This window comes from Heliangelus exortis, chromosome 6 (genome assembly GCF_036169615.1).
Source record: "Heliangelus exortis chromosome 6, bHelExo1.hap1, whole genome shotgun sequence".
Classification (NCBI taxonomy): domain Eukaryota; kingdom Metazoa; phylum Chordata; class Aves; order Apodiformes; family Trochilidae; genus Heliangelus; species Heliangelus exortis.
Window position 1 is genome coordinate 5491911 of NC_092427.1, and position 19666 is coordinate 5511576.

Genomic DNA, 19666 nt, shown 5'->3' on the forward strand with positions numbered 1-19666 from the left:
TGCTCCTTAAAGCTGTAAATAAATAAACAGAACAAATCCCTTAAAAAGCTGCACACAATGTGGCTTTTAAATAAAGGAAGGGATTCATCTAAAATTCCACATAAAAGCTTTTCCATGCTGACCTCCTCTCTTGAAGCACATTGCTGGCACTCTGTTCCTCCCCAGGACCTCCAGTGCCTTCTGCAGAGATGCAGGGGACACAGGCACCCAGACAGAAGGGCAGGGTCAGCCCCTCTGCCACATTCCTGGGGGAAAAACAAACTTTTGACAATTTTAATGAAGTCTCTCTGCAATTCTTGCTTTCAGAAGCCTGGCAATAACTATAATCATAGAATAGTAATCTATATAATAAAATATAATATTCTATAATAATCTATAGAATCTTTCAGGTTGGAAAAGATCCTTGGTATCATCAAATCCAACCATCATCCCTACTCTGCAAAGTTCTTCCCTAAACCATATCCCCCAACACCACATCTAAACGACCCTTAAACTAGCTCCAAATGGAAATCAGACTGTGTCATGTCACATATATTTGCTTCAAATCCTTTTTTTTTTCCATTGGGTGAGCAGCTCCTTTTCCCCCACCCCTGCTTTCTACCATGCCCAGGTAAAATACAAACTACAGGAGGGCACTGCCACATGACTTAATACATTTATCCTTTGACCTTCAACACCTCATCCTGTTGTCACAACTTTTGGCCTTAAAAAAGTGAAGCAGTGAAGCCAAACCAAGGGATAAAAATGGTGGGCTGGGATTTTTCTCAACATCCAATGTTCACACTGGGAAGAAGTGCATCCCCTGAGTCACACTGCTGGAGATAGTTCCTTGCTGCTGGCTGAGGAAATGCAAAGCAACAGCAGCAGTCATGCTCTGCAGAATAAGACTGTTATCTGAGAGTCAATTATTGTCAGTATTTGGTACTAATTTTCAAACCTTAGCTCTAATACCTGTAGGCTTTGCATACTGGCAAATGATAAGCAGCAGTGCAGAACAATAAGTTACCATCCTAATTGGCAGTGTGGGTTTTTTTTTTTTTTTTAGGTTCAGATTATGCTTAATCTCATCACTGAGGTGCTTGAATTAAAGACAGCTTTCTATAATCATGTCCCTTTAGTCAGTGGAAAAAAAGAGTCTGGCAGGTACAGAGGGCAATTCAGATCTGAGGTGCCTGAACATCAATCTGTAAGTTGGGAAAGATAAACCTGGAGCAGCTTCTCCCAGCCCTAACTCAAAATGTTGTAGTTTAAATCATTTAGGACCAACTCCTTCTGCTCTTGGATTTCCTGTGTTTCGTGGACTCAGGGATTTAATGGAATCTACTAGGAGATAAAAACCTGAAGGCTGAAAACCCCAGAGAATCTGATTAAATCAAGTATATCCAGCATATATATGTCCCATCAAAAATAAGGAAGAGGCTCAGGCCCTTAAGATGCAGCTGGTACATGCTGGAGGGGTAGGGCAGGAGGTGTAAGGACAATGGCAGCAGAAGCTGTAGATGTTTTGGAGAAAGGTGCTGGTATGTGATGCCCTGAGCACAGCAGTGTCCTGCTTGAGGCTGGTGCTAATGTCATCTTGCTTCTCTTGCTCTGTCAGCCTCTGCTTTCCTCTGCCACTGGTGAAATGTGGATGGGAGTGGACAGCTGCTGGGGCACAAACTGTGCTTCCAGACAAGGGCTTTAGCCTGTTCCTATGCTCTCATCTTTTTCATATAAAAAATTGAGGAAAACACTTGGAATCCAGTTATTGTGCTCTTTGAGAATTTTATCTGTATAAAGTCTCCTCTCCAAACTCAGAAAAACATTTTCCTCTCCACCTACACAGCTTTTTCACTGACTTTCCAAGTTCACCACACTCAAAGTCTTGGGTTTTAGTGGTTCTCTGTAGAGTCCTATTGCATTTGCTGTAAATGGTTTCTTTTGCATGCATCCTCAGATGAATAAATGCGGGACACAAGCTCCAGTGTGGCTGTCTCTGAAGTCTGAATCCCTGCCAGTTCCTGGGGAGAGCAAGAGGCTGACAGCCTGTGCTACCTGGCAGCTCTTCTTTGGGGGCACCAAGGACTGCTGCTTGTTTCGGATACCCATTGTCGTCAGGAACTGTGGAGAATTCTTTGTCTACCTCCTGCAGCCTACTCAAGGATGCATGGGCTACTGTGCAGAAGGTGAGGGTCAGCAAAGTATTTCTCAATAAGTTTGTAAATGCTTGCCTGGCTGTGTGTTCAAAGGTCCTGGTACTGCAATGCACATCTTGGTGACCTTACGAGTGCAGCATCGCTCCCAGTAAGATGCAGACCGTGTAGAAAATAAATCAGTGGCAGTCCAAGGTGTTCCTGAGGAATAGCTATTATTACCAGTGTAAAATGTAATCTGGTGTGTATTATTGAGGTGTTCTGTGCTTGGTTACAGTTCACATGTAACCTCTCCTACTGTCTTTGGCTCCACTTTGGCTTGAAGTTGCACTGTGAGTGAGAGGAAGCATCTCAGGTTTGTTGAGGCGCTGTATCCAGGATACGGTAACCAAGGTCTGTTCTTATCTTCAGTAGTCCAGTATGCCCCCCAAAAAAGATAATTCTGAAAAGAAAAAAAAAAAGTCAAACTGATAAGATCTTTTTCATGACATTTATATAATTACTCTCGTCAGAAATAATTTTCAGCCCTCTGCAAGAGTTCTAACCTCTGCTCGGTAGCTAGGAAACAAAGGAATAGCAGAAAGCAATTGCACACTCAGTTAAACCTCCTGAACTATGGAGCATGTTCAGGTGCATATAGATTTAGTCAGAAAAGACAGTTCCTTCTGAAAAACAGAATAACTACCTTTATACTTTCCTTTCAGCATTTTTGGACAGAGACATGGCACACTGAGAAACTAGGGTTATCATCTTCCAATAGGGCAAAATTCAAACTTAAATAAATTTTAAAGAGGGAGATATATCTATTTTCTTATCTTTATCAATATTTTAACATACCCACATGTAGAAAAGGCTCAAAGAAAGTGAGATTAATTCACTATTTGAAATAAAAAATATCCATTAAAATAAATTATACTGCTCTTTGATTTCCAAGATTCTTTCTCAAAAATGACTTTTCAACTGAATACAATAATTTTCCAGTTTAAGTTCAGGTTTTTAAACTAAAAGATTCCCGTTACCCTTTTTTGAAGAATTTTTAACAATGCCTTTTGTATGATTAGTTTTGTCCTTTCCATTGATCCACACCTATTTAGTAACAAAAATCTGCCATAATTTTTCACAGAAGAAAATTCATTCTTTCCCATCCACCCTAAGCCAATTCTGCCTTTTTCTTACCATTACTTTTCTTTTTCCTGGGCATTTCAGTGAGCTCCACCTCTCCTGAGTCATAAACTTCTTGTCTTTAGGATTTTTTTACAGTATCATGTATCAGATGGAAAATACCCACAGTGGAAGTTTTTTACTGGGAGTTGTTAACTCACTGTCTTAAATTCAGTGTGAATATTGCACCACAGGAGCCTTCACCAAACCCCAGGAGCAGGTCCAGCTGACACCATCACAGCTTTTGCCAGGGTCAATCCCCCAGCCACTGGAGGTTGAGGAACAGGACACTGGTCAGCACTTCTTAGCTGCAAAATAAAATATATTTAAGGCTTCATAGGTTAGCAGAAAGGACATGGCTGGGAAAAGCAGCACAGGTGCTTGCAATTCTACTCACATCCTCCCATGAGCTGATCACCTAACTTTGTCCTTCTGGAATAATTTGCTGCAGAAAGTCATGATGTGAGCCACAGTTTGAGGCAGCTTCCCTTAGAAACAAAAGGGACAGGGATATAAACAACTGGCCCTTTCTCATATTTTAAGTAACTTGTTTCTTTTTCTTACCTTTTGTCATTTGCCCTGGACAGATGTCAACATATTTGCCCTTCGTTCTGCTGTTAGCAGCTTCATGCTTTGTTCTCTTGGGCTTCCATAGTACTTCATACACTCCTCCAAAAAGTTATTTAATTTATCCTTTCAAACCATCTGAACCTGCTTCACGTTCCATTTGAGACCAGGTCTCTCAAGATGAAAGAACATCACCCTGCCGTATCACAAATCTTTTTCTTTCTGCTTTCTAGGTCAGTGTAACAGGAAGAAAAATTTCAGACTTTGTTACTTGTGGAAACCTACAGAAAGCAGGCTGTATTTTTGGAGCAATGGCAGAGGGAGAATATATTGAGCAAACTAAGGCTAGGCACATCCCAGAACAATCTAGAAAGGATCTTCATGGCATGGCAATATGAGCTGGATGCTCTCTGAGAGTCTGTTTACCTCTGCAACATAATGATTTCTCATATCTCTTTCATACTTATTGCAAAAACTTGGATCAAAAGTTGTGCTTCTGGGGAATGCAAAGCTGATGGCCTCTGCCAGAGTAATTAAGTTTGTATTAATCCAAGTACTTAATTTCAATAACATTTCTCTTACTGCAAAATAAAAACAAACAGAAAAAAGGTCAAATATTACAACAGGTAGTCAGTACACAATTAGCAATTTTTGCATTTTGTATGAAATGTATTTTCTTGCTTGCATAGCTAATAATCAAGTAACAAAAATGTAACTGCAATGTCTTTATGCAAACAAAAGCTGTGTTCAGCTATTTAGAAATCTGAGTGAAAAATGCAATATCAAAATACTGTTCTGTGCCACATCCTACTTTTCTTTTCTTCTTCCAGACAAACTCCCAAGCCTGGCTTTGCAACCCCTGATAACCCCCGAGCTTGTGAAAGGTCGTGTCCACCTGAAGTGCTCCTACAGCCTCCCCTCCTCAAAACCAGAGCTGCAGTACACTGTGGTCTGGTCACGTCTGTCCAGCCCCGGCCAGAGAGAGGAGATTCAGAGGGACATCATCCTCAAGGCATTTTCCTACGTTGAGCTGAACGGCGTGAATCTCAGACTGGGAGACACGGTTGGTAATGCTGCCCTGCCTCCAGCAGACAAAAAAAAAAAGGTCAAATGCTCAGGGGGATCAAATTCTTTCCTTCAGTCTTTGTCATGTTTTTATTAGCGCTGCTCCTCACTCATTACACTTACAACTGCTGCAAAAAAAAGGAAAAAATGCTGAAACTGTTTCACAAGAAGATTATTAAAAGGAAGACTCAGGATCTGTAACATTTCTTTGAACTGCAGGCAGTCCAGGGAAGCTCTCCACTTTCCTCTTTTCTAGGGACAACCTGAATATTTGCACTTTGGTTATAGCTTGAATGCCATGAAGTTGGTATGAGCAGTAGGTACATGAGCCTGAGCCAGTTTTTTCTTAGTCCTTTTTGTATCTTGCAGCAGTTAGAATGTGCAGTGGAGGCTGCCTCAGCTATATGCACTCAGTGAGTTTTATACCCACGGACCAGAGACACAATAGCATCTTTTCACAGAAAAGGCAGGCAGTACATTTTAAAATAGGAGGAGGTTTATTTTATGGTCTTTTTCATGGTGTTCTGCCTCTCTGATTCCAAATTCTTGGATCAATAGCATACTGAAAGATAGAGTTCATTACAGAACAATCTTTAAGAAGTATATTTGATGGCTTACATAGCAACAGAGATCTAGTTCCAACAACAACAACAAGAAAAGAGAAGCCAATAAAAGATGTGAAAAAAAATTGACTTCTGTATCAATTCATGGCCTTTCATGGTACAGAAACAAGACTTTTAAAGTTAAATTAGGTTCATAACTTCTATCACCAGAGAGCCATTAGTAATGCTACAACAAACTGAAAGAATAAGCAGGGATAATGGTCTTGTGTTAAAAGTAGATTGAAAATAGTCTTGGCATTTTGCAGCTCTTCTTTGAAATATTCAAAATATCGAAAAAATACGAATAGGCTTTTTCCAGTTCTTAAGAGGATGAGTCATTTATAACAGTAGCACAATCTAGATAGTTCTTTCTCATTTCTCCTCATATTTATGCCTCCTGAGTTCAGAATTTGACTGATGCTGCCCTCATTTATATTGTAACACGAGGCAGACAATTCTGACAGTTCAAGACAAGTTTGTGTTAGGAAGAGATATTTTCATCAAAATAATTTCACTTGCAATCACTTAAAAGCTAGTTTTAACAATCCTGATTCAGAGAAAATATAGTTCTGTTAAGTAGTAGCATCACAAAATCTTTATAAGACCATTTTAATTATATTAAGTTTTCAGTAAGCCCTTCTTTGTCCTCTGCTGAAACTACGTTTTATTTAGCAGGTTTAGTGAGACTGAAATGTTCTCTTCCTTGCTAGACTTTTTTTTAAAAGTCTTCATGGCCTATTTGCCTAATTATGATTACCCATAAATCATCACTGGTGAAAACCAAGCAATGAAGCCTCAGCCATAACTGGGAATTCAGAGTTAAAACAGCATTTCACCATGTTTGCCATCCTGCTCTGGGTGTCCAATAAGAGTCCCAAAGGGGCAGACTTCCCTTTTGTCTCCAGCAGTGTAAATCTGAAGCAATTTACTAAGCACTGGTAGGGCTGCCACAAAGGAAAGGTGATGCCACTAAAGGAAGACTCAGACCTTGGGGACCAAATTCCAGCACACAGAGGCAGTCTGTAGCTTCCCACCCCCCCAGGAAAGATGGAAGTGGAAGGCTGTTTTCCCAGGAAGCTTTAAAGGGAGGCCAGATCCCCACTGATAAAAGCCATATTAGAGAGGAGATTGTGAAACAGGGGCACTTTCTAGTTCTCTTTCCCCTTCTCCATGCTCAGCACACCAGTAGCATCCCCATGGCTGCAAACTGCCAGGGGATGTGGGTGACATTCAGGGCAGAATTTGTCCCCCAGGATTCAGCACTTTGAAAAGTGACTGCTTTTATTTAACCTACTTCTTGTCTACTTGCACTTAGCCTGAATTTGGCCCCAATGCTCTCATAGCCTCCAGCATCTTCTCTGTTAATTTCTTGACAAAAAACTACAGCCAAGTTAGAAGATTTTTTTTTTTTTAATGACCTTTCAGGTGATTGATATCTATGCTATCTTTTACATGTCAGAAACTCTCCAGTAATAGGTTAGTCACATAATAGAATATCTATTGATATATTTTACTATGCAGTCAAACCTTAGGAGAAGAGTTGAGATTTACCAGCCAACATTTCTGAACTTGTATCGACTAAACAGCCATTTATTTTTAATAGCCATCATATGTGCTTTTCTCCCCCGTATTTGGACTCCAGTTTTGTTATTTCAGACAGTAATGTTGGCAGCATAATGTTCGTGAAACTATTGCAGCCTCAAATAAATCTATAACATGCCACTATTTCTATATAAATGCTGAAAGAAGCCTACTCCATCTGATATGAAAATCCTGGCATTCCTAAGCCTTATTTATGTGATAGTGACAGAGGTCATTTCATTCCTTGAGGCACAGCCATCTATAAATTATAGCAGCACACTGTGAGTAATGAGTTACGCTAAGAAAGAAAGGTGTTGAGAAGAAAACTGTGCAGATTGTGCTCAGCACAGCAATCCAGAAGTTCATACAGCGAGAAGCAATTGTCACTGTACATATACTATGATGCACATTGTAAAATAAAATAAAAATGTTTAAGTAAAGCTAGCCTTTCTGAGCTGGGTGCTTGAAGTGGCTGCTTTGCATGGCACTCTGCAGCAGCAGCAGAATATGCCTCAGCCCCCCCCCAAAAAAAAAAAAAAGCAATTTAATATATAAAAATATATATGTTAATATATAAAATAACTAATTTCCACTCATAAGGGAAGAGGAGTGAAATTTCCCTCTGCTTAAACACTAATCCCATCCCAGCCACTGGACTGGACAAAGTCAACCATAGCAATAGGATGACCTGCCTGTTTGTAGGTCACACACAAGTTCACAGTTTCTGTCTCAACCTTCAGGCAGAAAATGAGGAGCATCCCTGCTTAAACAGAGCTCTGGGTGGATTGGAACAGAAATTTTTAAGCAGAAAGGGTCAGAGACAATGAGCAGCTGCTAAGATACCTCACTACTACCCTAGGAAAATTTCTTTCCTTAGTAGCTGAATGACCTACAGGCAGCCTCCACACACTGTTTGGCCATTTAGCCACTGGCAAGAGCTGCTGCCTTTATCTGTAAGGAGGAGCAGAGTGACTAGAGTTGGACTTCCCACAGTGCCAGATCACACTGGCTCCCTCCCTGCTGCAGCTCACAGGGAGCACTGGGAGCAATCTGTGTTTAAAAGCTTTAAGGTTTAGTTCATTAGTTAACACCAAGACAGATTCTCCCTACCTTCCTCTTTCTGCTACCCCTTCTGGAAAACCTTTCCAGAGACTTTTCTGCAAATACCTACAGCCAGATCATTTCTTCAGGTTAATGAGAACTATGTTTTTTTGCTCCTGTTTCCCTAGAAATGCCATCCTTCAGCTCTGCTCTTTTCACACACCCCAGCTCCCAGCAGAGTGACTCTTTGTTAACCCCAGCCCATTAGTGGTTAATAAAGATGATCATGGCACCTGGGAGGCCTTGGTAGCCATCCCAGACACTCTTCCACCTGGCAGGATGGATTCCCCACCCAACTGTTCACCTGCAAGACATGCAGGAAGCTGAGTGACTCTTATCCTTGCAGCCCCAGCCTGCCTGTTGACATGGGTGATGCAGCTGGGAGGGCAGATCCAAACCTGGAATTAAGAGTTAATCACCCACAGCTTAGGCACCTGCAGACTTCCCTGCCCAGAGAAGGGGAAGATGTGGGTATCCTTAAACTGTACCTTACATTGCAAAGGGAGCTTGCCACAGGTGGCCAACATAAATTACTGACTGAATTCCCACTCCTCTCAGGAGACTGAGTGTGCAGAGTCAGGAAAGTGCCTCCATCTACTTTTTAATCCAGACCATCAACTCCTACTCAGATTTATGTGGCTGTCTTTGAAAGGTCACTACCAGCACATGTAAATATTTCAACTTGAAACCATCACTGTTGTTATTGTGGGACCCCTGGCACTATGATACTACAGCACAAGTCCTTGCCAAAGAGATGGGAAACAGGTAGCTGATCATTTCAGCTGTGGGTAGGGTGGGATGCCTGGTCTGCCCTTCCAAAGGGAGCATCCCACCCCAGAGCACAGGCTGCACCAGGAGAGGGAGCAGGGACAGCAGCTGTTATTTTCCCTGGTGACTATTTAGATAAAACACAGAAGCAATCTTGATGGGCAGACCCAAACCCAGTACTCCCATCTGCCACCTCTCCTTATTTTGAAGAAAAGTGCTACTGGTCCTGGGATGCTGCTGAGATGGGTGGTTGCCCCATTTCTGCCAGTGCCTTGAGATGCAAACTCTGAAGCTGGCCTTGACAAGAGCCCCCAAAATTGCCTTGGCAAACCTAGGAGGTACCCGAGTGGTAAGTAGGGATAAGTTTTGATCATAAAACAGGTATCTCTGGTTTTGCTTTTGGGAACCCAACCCCTTATCTGAGCACAGCTGATGAAACTGGAGGCATGGCAGTGCTGCATGCACCAGCCAGCATCCCCCCTCTGCTTTCTACCCCAGGGCTTAAAGTCTTTGAAGGTGGCAACAAACATGGATGTGACTTTTTTTGAGCTTTTCTGTCTCCACTCTCAGCCCATGTCTCTCACCATGTTCTCAAGCTGCCACAGGTGATCCCTGTGCTACATTCAGAAGTAATTAGGGGCACAGAAAAGGGTGAAACTGGAGGCATTTTTATGCTCAAAATATAAACAACTGGTTCTGGGGAGCTTTGAGTTCAGAGATCTTGGGGAAAAAAATTGTTTTGATGTGCAAGTTGTTAGGGGGAAATTTGCTGGAGATGGTGACAGGTCCTAGGATTAAAATATTCTCCCAAATTGTTTTCCACAGCTACCTGACCCCTACCAAATTAATGACTGAATTCTGCTTTTAGCTAAATATGCTGCTCACACATGGTGTTCAGAGCATAGTGAGAAGGAATCTGACTGTTTCCACGTAAGGGTAGAAATCTGCTTCAACAAAAGCTACCAGAGCCTTTTTTGAGAATTTTATGCCTAAAAGTAGTTTTCTACCCTATGGGAGTATCTGCTGGTGCATAGGGGAAAGGGAACATCCAAGGGGAAAGGGAACATCCAGGCCCAGAAGACATTCCATCTGAGGGCACCCTTATATTTCTGTACCTTTAAAAGAGATAGTGAAAAATAATTTGATTTTTTTTTTTAACAGATCCGATGAGTTTGTGGAAAAATACTGACTACCATATCAGGACTATCAGCATACTGCTGTCAGTGATGCTTTTATCTCTTGCTTTAAAAAGGCTACATCCTGAGAGGGGGAGAGGGAGGAAGAAGAGAAAGGAAAAGTTGATTACTGAACTGGAGAAAAAGAGCTAGTGTTTAGCTGAAGGCAAAAAAACCTCCTCAGAGTGACTATCATAATAATTATGTGACAAACTGTCAACCTGTAGCTCAGTAGCCGATGAACATATCTCCTGATTGTGAAGTGTGCATCTAACAAGGTAAAGGGGTGGAATGATATAAAAGACAGAAGTAAAATGTAACTCATGACACCTGTCCATACATTTCAAATTTGCAAAGTTGGTCCTAATCTCCAAAAGTGCCAAAGAGAGAAGGGGAACAGACTGATAGTCTAAGAGTATCTGTGTATCCCTATAGAATAATTATTTTATTTTAGTGCTCAGTGCTCTATCAATAAAATATACTTCAAAAATATATATATGTGAGAAAATACAATGCTCACAGGGAAGGAGGCTGAGTTCTGACATTACCCAGGATGTTACTTTGGGGAAGATCACTGGGAGATGGTTCTGCTGGTACTGGGCATCCTCGTGCCTCTCCCTGCAGCTCTCTCCATGGCAGGAACACTCCATGTGGCAGGCTCAGGAGGATGTTTCTGTGTGAACATTTTTGGTGAAAAGCATTAAAGCCAAAAGCACAAACAGAACAGCAAGTGTAAATATAGTATCTGCAATGCAGCTGCATTGGTTTGGCTCAATGAGCTCTGCAAGGAGATCAGTATTACTCATATTTTAATAGGGGGAATATATGTTACCTGAACCCTTTCACTGTTGTCACTGCCTTGTCAGATCTGATTTTACAGACTCTCCCTGTGGCAACTGCAGGAGAAGCAGCAGGAGGAAGATCAGTGCTCACCTTCTGCCTTCCTAGTAGTAGAACTTTCTTGAAAACTTTGTAATCTGAACACAAGCCTTTAGGGAATGCTTGAAGATAATAAATATCTAATGATAACAGGGGCTTATTACCTTGAGGAGACAATGACTTGTTCTCCTCTGGAGGCAAACTGGCTACCTACAAAGTACCTGAAGAATTCTAACTGGAAAATATCTGTGTGAGGCCCCTGTCTTTCTTTCCCCCAGTACACTCAAGTCTTCTGTCCAGGTAACAGGACAAATAACACCATTTTCACTGCACCAAACTGGCTGGAGCTGTCAGCAAACGAGTGAGAAGCTTTAAGAAGATAAAAACGACATCAAAGGCACAGAAACCTGGGAATGAGCTGGACAGGGAAAAATTCCACCTGAAGAGCACAGGAAACAGTTGATTTTTCCCCTAGCAAATGAGTTAGGAAAGATGATTCTTTAGCCTGGTAGAAATTTCACCTTTTGGTCATGCAGAGGAATTTTTAGGGTGCTGAAAGAAATATTCCAGAGTGCCAATGCCAGTCATGCCCACACAACCAGATGGATCTAGGAATGTCTTGGGCTTGAGTCTGTTTTGCTGACACTGGCCATAAATGATGTGCCTGGAGTGGCAGGTGAGATGTTCTGAGAGCAGCAAGGCTGGTGGAACGTGCTGGAAAATCTGTCCAAAGGAGTTTATCAGCACAGAAAATAAATTAGATTGGTCTGATTCCTCCTCATGGGTTACTCAAGGCTTAAGAAAGGCAGTAGCTATAAATATGCCATCTGACTATTTGGAATTGATACAGTATGTCACAATCTGTTGTTCCATTTCTGAGAAGAGGCCAAAAACATATATTCAAAAAAACAGTTTCAGAGCCTCTTGCTTTAAGGAAAATTTCTGTAGTTTAATCTTATGATTGTAGCAATGATGTTAGCAGTTTGGGTTTTCTGAAACAAATGAAACATTAAGATGGCAGATGGTGTGCAGGCTCAGCAGAGATAAAGGTTGCATGACTGTGTTAGGATTAAAACATAAATGGCCTGATACATTGTATTTGGTATTTTTTTGTTTGGGAGATTTTCTTATAGTTTTGGATTTTTTTACAATATAAACCCTGTAGGCACATCTGCATCTTCTTTTATAATGCAATCAGGGAAAAAAAGGAGTTTCTTATACTACTGACACAGCTTCTGAGACTGGATGACTGTCAAACTAATTTAAATTAAAAAAAAAAAAAATCTGCTTACAAACATGGTACTGAGAGAGGATATTTGATCCAGTGGACAGACTGAAGTCTGGGATCCCAAGGGCTAATGTCCTGACAGCAATGTCTATGATCAATGTCATTCTCTCTAATTAAAATGAGTTAAATCACTGCCCAAGGTGCTTAAAAAAACTACTGAAGAAAACACATTGTCAGCATTCAGTGTTATTGTTGAGACAGAAACCATGTTTCTTTGCTTATTAAATGCATCAAAAATTCTTCCAAATCTCAAAATTCAAGCGTAAACACTTCTAAATTCAAAGCCCCCCAAATCTTAACAACACCAATCAAGAAGAAGATGATTAATTATATGGATTTTCCTCAAGAAAAGCTACAGCATATGCTCTTTATTTATTACAGGTCTTCTGCACTGTCACAGCATTTTTGAGGGACAGTCTTAAGCAGCAGTCTCTGCCTGAAGAGAGCCAAGGTTTCTATGCTGGGATTAAGGTAATGCTGCTGGTCCTGATTTACTGACTTCCCAAGCATATCCCCAGGGAATATTTATGCACCTAAGATGCTCAGAAAAAAAACAAAACAAGACACAGAAACATAAGCCTTGATCATCATAAGCAATGCTGCTTTCATGTTCATTTGGAGAAAATGTTTTGATAATATTCCAAGCCTTTCAGTCAGTCTGCAAAAGGCCCTAAAGCACCCATCAGCACCGTGCACAGGTACAAAACTACATTTTCTGGTAAACACAGCCCAGGTGCTCTGGTGGCTGTGGTACACCTATGAGGATGCAGAATTTTGTTGTAGCTGAAGCTACAACAATGAAGACAAAATGAATTTGACAAAAATGAAGACAAAAATGAATTTTTTTATCCATAGTTTTCTCATGCTAAGGCACTACAAAACCTGAGCTGCTGAAGGTAAATTCACATTGAGTGCCCAACCCAGGTCTTATTCCACTCAAGGACTAGACTGGCAGTCTGGCATAAAAGAATTTAAGATCTTGCGAGGATTGACACTTCATTCCTCCACAAATGGTGTTTGAAAAATCTAGCAGCCTATTCTGAGTGTTGTTTGAAGAGCAGTTTCAGTTTTCATGGAATTGCCTGAATTTCCTAGAGAATGGAAATTTCCATTTCCGCTTTTGGCCTGAGAACAGATCCACAGAAATGGCACAATCCAAGGCCTCCTCCCTGGTGCAAAAACCACCAAAAGTGTCATATTAGGTATGGGGAAATCTTCCTTCCTACCATAGGAGAGAAGAGGAATCAGGTAAAAATTTGCTTTCTTTCTACCAGGGGCAGAGTGCAGCCATAGAGTCCAAGACCATGAAATAGTCCCAGACTTTAGGCCATGAATATGCATTAGAATATTCATTCATTAGAATAGGAATCCCTTTTAGCCAGGGATATTAAAACTGAGTAAGTTCAATGGTTTCATGCTTTTTTTCAGGCTTAGAAGTTGTTTTGAGATTAAGAGATGAGAGGCAATTAGACACTATATATGACAACTGCAAACATTTTCTTAATTAACAAGAATGTTCAAGTATTTTAACAACAATTTCACCTTATAAAGTTGAAGATCATTATTACAAGGATTATTACAAAGACCATTATTAATTTACAAGCAAACATCTCTTTTCATAATTGTTTAAAACCCTCAATTTTTCATAAATATCAGTACTGTCTAATTAATCTGTCAAAATTATCTAAAACTTATTTTGTTATTTCCAGTTTTCCCCAGAATCCTTACAAATTGCAGAGGACGGGAAGGAGCATGTTTTAACCATTCTGAGCACTGTACCCATTGTCTGCCCTGGGAGTGATGATTCCTGTAAAATTACTTTACAACTAAGCACTGAGGATTTGGGTAAGAGTTTTTTGTACCATCATCAAATCAATGTGATTAATTTTTCCCATTTGTATGTTAAAATTAATTCCAATAGAAGTTTTAAGATTTAAATAACAACAAAAGGCAGAAGCCATAAAACCAAACTAGGCCATGTAATATTTGTTTGCAATATAAGATAGATGATAATATCAGTCAGGTTTTTGAGAAAAAAGTAAAAATAAAAACAATAGACCAGCAAAAAGCTGAATGGTAATCCATTGAGATTTATGGATTAAATAACTATGAAAAGAAGAATTTAGTTTAAATTCTGGGAGTATAAAATTCCATTTTATGTCTCTGTAACAGCAAACATAGGTAGAATAATTTCATTAATTATCAATAAGTAGCTCACATGCAGATTTATTATTCAATAAATGTGTGCTGAAGCCTCCTTTCTTTTGCTGGCTTATATTTTTTGTCTAACAACACAGAAGAAATAGATCATTCTTATATATTATTCTCTTTCTAAAGGTTGGTTTTTTTTCACTTGAAAACACTGACAATGTCACTTAGAAAATTTTCTTTTAATCAGTAAATGCTTTCCTCAGGCTAATTGGGTGCAGTATCATTCCTAACCAAAGGGGCATATATATATATATATATATATATATATATATATATGTGTATGTTTATTTCCATTTGTATCAGATACAACACCCAACTCTTTTCTAACAAGGCATTTATTTCTCTTCCATATGTGGCTCAATGAGAAAAAATGTTTAGAGACAGGATTACAACTACAGTTTCCCTACCCACAAAAACCCAGCTCAAAAAAAAAATTGGCAAAAATTAACTCCTGATATTTTTCCCTTTCTGAATCCCTTTCTCTCCCCATCATCAGCCAAGTGCTTAGATAGAAGAAAAAAAAAATTCAGATAGTATTGTAACACAATGAACAAACTGAACAGCACCTTATGGTTCCAGCAGCTGTGTTGGCTCTTGTACATGGAGCACTTTGCATTTCTTCCTGGCCCAGTGCTGCTATTTTGCTCTTGGCTTTGAGACTCTGCTGATCCATCAGCAAACATCTACTGGGAACAGATTTCCTTAGATATTGAGGCAGCTAAAAAGGGCCAGCTAGTGTGTGGTGGGACATCCCCACCCCCTCCAAGAAACTTAGACACCTCCTGTTTATGAGAATTAGGCACATAAGCTATCAAGGTAACTTTTTTGTAATTCCCCTTTTCCTAGGCACTGCTAAAGCCTTTCAGAATCTCATTGACACAACAAATGGGTCAGGAGCTCTCAAGCAGGGGAAGCTGAATTTGATAGATTAGATTGAGGCTGACCATTTGCCAGAGTCTTCTCCAGACCCAGAAAGTGGGAGAAAGAAGGGAAGAAAAAGGGGAGGGCAAGGTTTGCTGAAGCAGCTTTACTTTCAAGCTGTCAACTGTCTTGACATGTTGGTGCCAAGAGATCTCAAGACAAAGGCACAGCTCAACCAGTTGGAAACAAAAGGAATTTATCACTAAAGTTCCTTTCTGATAGTTTTAATCTATTTGTTTCTGCAGCTTGAACTAATAACCTCAGCCCTTGATTGCTCCATCCTGAGGCTATTTCTTTGGATGCCACTTGGGCTGCTTATGATCAATTGAGGTATCTATGTATACTTAAGGTTGAGCATCTCCTGCTGAGTCTTTGCACAGCCTCATAATTTGTTTTGTGCCTTTATTGTTTTTAGAGTCCATGAGTTTATCTGAAGGAACACTGTGGGCTTCTGAAAGGCATTGTGTCAGCCACAGTATAAATTGAAAATAAAACCAATTTTAGCTGAGATTCGTTTATACCAAATAAATTAAATGAAAAGCTTCTTGTCTGACTGAATCCATATAACAACACTCCTGTGCTAATTATGTAGGGAATAAGTGATAAGGAAGCTAATTACAAGCAGAAAAAATCTCTCTCCAAGTTCAGACAATATCATAATGAATGCCAAGACACAGCAGAGCCACCGGAGTTTGGCTTCTGTTAAGTTTATCATTACTAGTTTGACACGATGATTTTCTTTGATTTTAAACTTTTTTTCTGGATTGTGAGCACAGCTCATGGGGCTGCAATGGCAATAGCTATTCCTCATGGAAACCTCCACTTTAATTGGATCAAGAACCTTGAAAATGAGCCAGGACTTCTCTACAAGATGTGAAGCAGCCTTTAAGGACTTGATGAGATAACATGTTATTAATATTTGTAGATATGTATTTCAGTTTCTATAGAACTTTAAAGGGTTAATTTAAATTACATTTTGAGTCTTTTCCATAAGGACTGAAACATAGCTTGTTTGATGATGTTAGAAATGAGATCTTAAAATACTGGAATGCCATCTATAAATTATTAAGCACTTCTACAAATGAGAAAAATTATATGAAAATCACTTATTTTCATATCAGATTAATTACATTGCCACCATTTCTACAACTTTATTCTTAACAGATAATCAATGATCTGGGGCAGAAAACTAAATACTTGGCACAAACCCTGGCAATCCTGAAATTAGCAGTGAGATTCTGACTGCTTTCAGCAGGGCCATGATTTAATTTTTTACTAACCAAGAGGCTCATGAAGGGTTGAGTGACTTCTTCAGGAGCAGGCACACACTGTGTAAAATGCAGAGCAGGTGGCTTAGAGCCAAATGCTATCATAATTCAGTGTTTGTAAATAAAACACATGTCTATGGAAATAAAAATACAGGTTTGTCCTTTATCTGAGACTCACCATGAAGGGTCAGGATGCAAAGAAAGTGGACACTACTAGTCTTGCTGCTAGAAGTGCCTTTAGGAAAGATACAACATGCAGAGGCAGAGATGAATGAATGACTTGGGTGGCCAATTCCATACCGATTTTGCCCCCACCCACCACTTCCTTACCCAGCACTGGTACTTACATAGCTAGTGCCATGATCCCTTGTTACTTTTCCATGTTCTTTTAGTGAATTTATCCTCAAAATGCCCCTGTGAAAGATAGCAATGCAACTACTATCATTTTACAGACTGGAAAGTTAAGCACCGTAACCTAGGTAAGCTAAAAATACAAATCTGCTAGATTTGCCATCCAATTGTGGAATCAAAGGTCACTAAAAACTGATTCAAGATACCTCCCTTTCCAGATCAAATGCTCTGTTTTGTTTTGTTTTTAAATTAAGTAACTCCTGGCAGATAACTCCTTACAATAAAGCGACTGAAAGATAAAAATGTTTTCCAGAAACACAGGCTCATCTCTTTCTTTGTCATGAGAACTACTTGTCTTCATTCCCTGGGCATGCACCCATAAAGATAAGACTGTCATTCCAGAAATATTAGCACCTGTGGAAAGAAAAGCACCACTGAGTTTTAGTAAACTGTCTACTGCAGGGAGGAAGGAAAAAAAAATGTGCAGAGAGATGCCAGATTGATTCAGTCACAATCGCCTTCATGCAAAACCCAGCTGGTTTCAAGGCACGTGTGTCCTGGGAGGTGAAATGTTTGTGTTGGATGTTAAAAAGAGGGTGCAGGAAACCAGGTGGCTAACTCTAATCAGACTTGGTCTTGGTGTTCATTTGTAGACAGCCCCTCAGCTGGGCCCCCACACATTGCCCTCTCTGCCTGCCGGGTGGATCTGCCACAGGCACCCTGCTCGGGAAGCAGCTGCACGGCGGCCACGCTGAGGGTGACGGCGGTGATGGACTTCACTCAGGATGGGACTCGTGTCACCCACATCACAGCCCAGCCCCTGGGTCCCAAGGATTTGCTTTGGAGGGATTACACACCCCAGGATGTGAAGGTGGGGTCCTGAAATAATTTGGAAAATGTGTCAGATTTGAATGGCAGGTGTAGTTTGGGAGGAAAGAGTGACGAAGCATAACCGGGCAAAGGTTTGGGGAGCGCTGTCAGCAGAATAAACCAAAATGGTCTCTTTATATACCAAGAAAATTAACATATAAAGCCTTCTGCTTTAACAGATTTAGGTTTGATTATTACTCAGCACAACAGCTGGATTGTAGATATAACCAGGTGTGCTTGTGTAGACAGCAAGAGGAGAAAGGGAGACCCCAGGTTAGGGAATTAGCTTTTTTTTTTTTTTCGAAAGGAAGGAAAGGGAAAACTGAGGGTCTGGAGAATATTTTCTGAAAATGCAGAGGAAAGGCAGTGACCTGGTAATGAGAAAGGAGGATGGGACTCAGCAGTGCCATGTTTAATTTGTGAGTGAGCCAGAAGTTGCTGGGACACCTCCAATGACACACAAGGCTGCTCTGTCCTCTCATTTATCCCTGTACAAATCTTCAAAATAAAAAAATAATAGGAACCAATCGAGGAGGCAAGCTATGCTATCCACAGAAAGCCTGGTTAAAGGAGCCAGGGACTGGAGAGCAGGGACTGGCCCTTGTCTGTGAAACTGTGTCAGGGCTGGGAGGCCGGAGAGCCCTATTCTCACTGCTGAAAAGAATAAACCAGAGCAGAGGTTTGAGTCAGGTAAATTTCTCAGTGGCACATCCAAGCTGGCATATTTTAAGTAACTGAAAACAACCCTTAATGAAATCTGTAATTTCACTGCTCGGATTTTTGAGGATGTGCTTGTGAGAGAATGAGATTAACCTGAACCAGAAGAATTGCCCTCTTCAAAGGTAAAATGTCTACCACAGGACTACAACCTTCCCTCTCCAGCATAGGCTTCTTTTAAACTTTTAAAGACTCTTAAATCAGAAATTATAGCCAATTCAGTGGAGTGCATTCACATACTCATATTTTTGTTTTGAAGTTACAACTGCTTCCATTAAAATATGAAAATGTAGCAAGCGTGAAATGGAATTAATCAATTTTAATAATAAATTCCATCTATCTCAGTTAAAACTTCATCTATGGAAGCATAATAGATACTACCTTCCCTCCTCCTCATTTGCCCATTGCTGCGTTGCAGTTAATTAGAGGTGGTAATGTAACACAGTCCCTGCAACATATCAAGAAAAAGAACATTTATTACAATCCACAAAGTCCTTAGTCCTTCATATGCATTCAAATATTTTTGATTTATCTGAAAACTGAATGGAAATGGTAGACAGAACATTCTGACACATTCAGCATGTTCAGACACATGTTAAAGTAGTTTTCTTCAGCAAATTAACACTGCCTATAACTAGGACTTGCATCCTTTGCTGATATCATGGAAGAGCAGAAAGGGCCATGTGGGATTGTTTGTGCACAGGTTTTACACAGGACAGGAACAGCCATGAAGAAAATGGGAAAAGTCAGAGACACTTTTGTGTCACATTGTGTAGATACAAAATGCTGTTCAAAGTCCTGTTTCTCATTCCTCAAGACAATCACTCTAAAATTTTAGGATGCCAGATACTGATGGGTGTCTAAGCAATCTCTCTGTGCAATGGTTAAGGGGCATACTGAAATACAGATAACTTAGTGCTGCAGGTGAGAGGTGTTGTTAGGAAGTGTGATTCTATCTTCACCATGTTACTCACATATTTAATTTCACCACTGTTCCTAAAAGCTAAAT

The 19666-nt window shown here is 40.2% G+C and overlaps 1 protein-coding gene and 1 long non-coding RNA gene across 2 annotated transcripts in view; one reads left to right on the top strand and one right to left on the bottom strand.

Moving 5' to 3' along the window:
- Window positions 1–19666, top strand: part of LOC139797375 (von Willebrand factor D and EGF domain-containing protein-like) — a 182774-nt gene that overhangs the window by 48225 nt on the left and 114883 nt on the right. Inside the window, exons 3-7 of the mRNA XM_071746450.1 lie at window positions 1937–2165; window positions 4691–4923; window positions 12701–12790; window positions 14029–14164; window positions 17724–17941. Of these exons, the coding sequence (XP_071602551.1) occupies window positions 1937–2165; window positions 4691–4923; window positions 12701–12790; window positions 14029–14164; window positions 17724–17941 (906 nt within the window). The remainder of the gene's footprint in view (window positions 1–1936; window positions 2166–4690; window positions 4924–12700; window positions 12791–14028; window positions 14165–17723; window positions 17942–19666) is intronic.
- LOC139797376 (uncharacterized) lies at window positions 2329–10821 on the bottom strand. Its single transcript, XR_011726446.1, has 5 exons — window positions 10673–10821; window positions 3858–4441; window positions 3691–3781; window positions 3455–3601; window positions 2329–2574 (listed from the first exon to the last, which is right to left on the bottom strand). It is a non-coding gene; the product is annotated as an uncharacterized lncRNA (long non-coding RNA).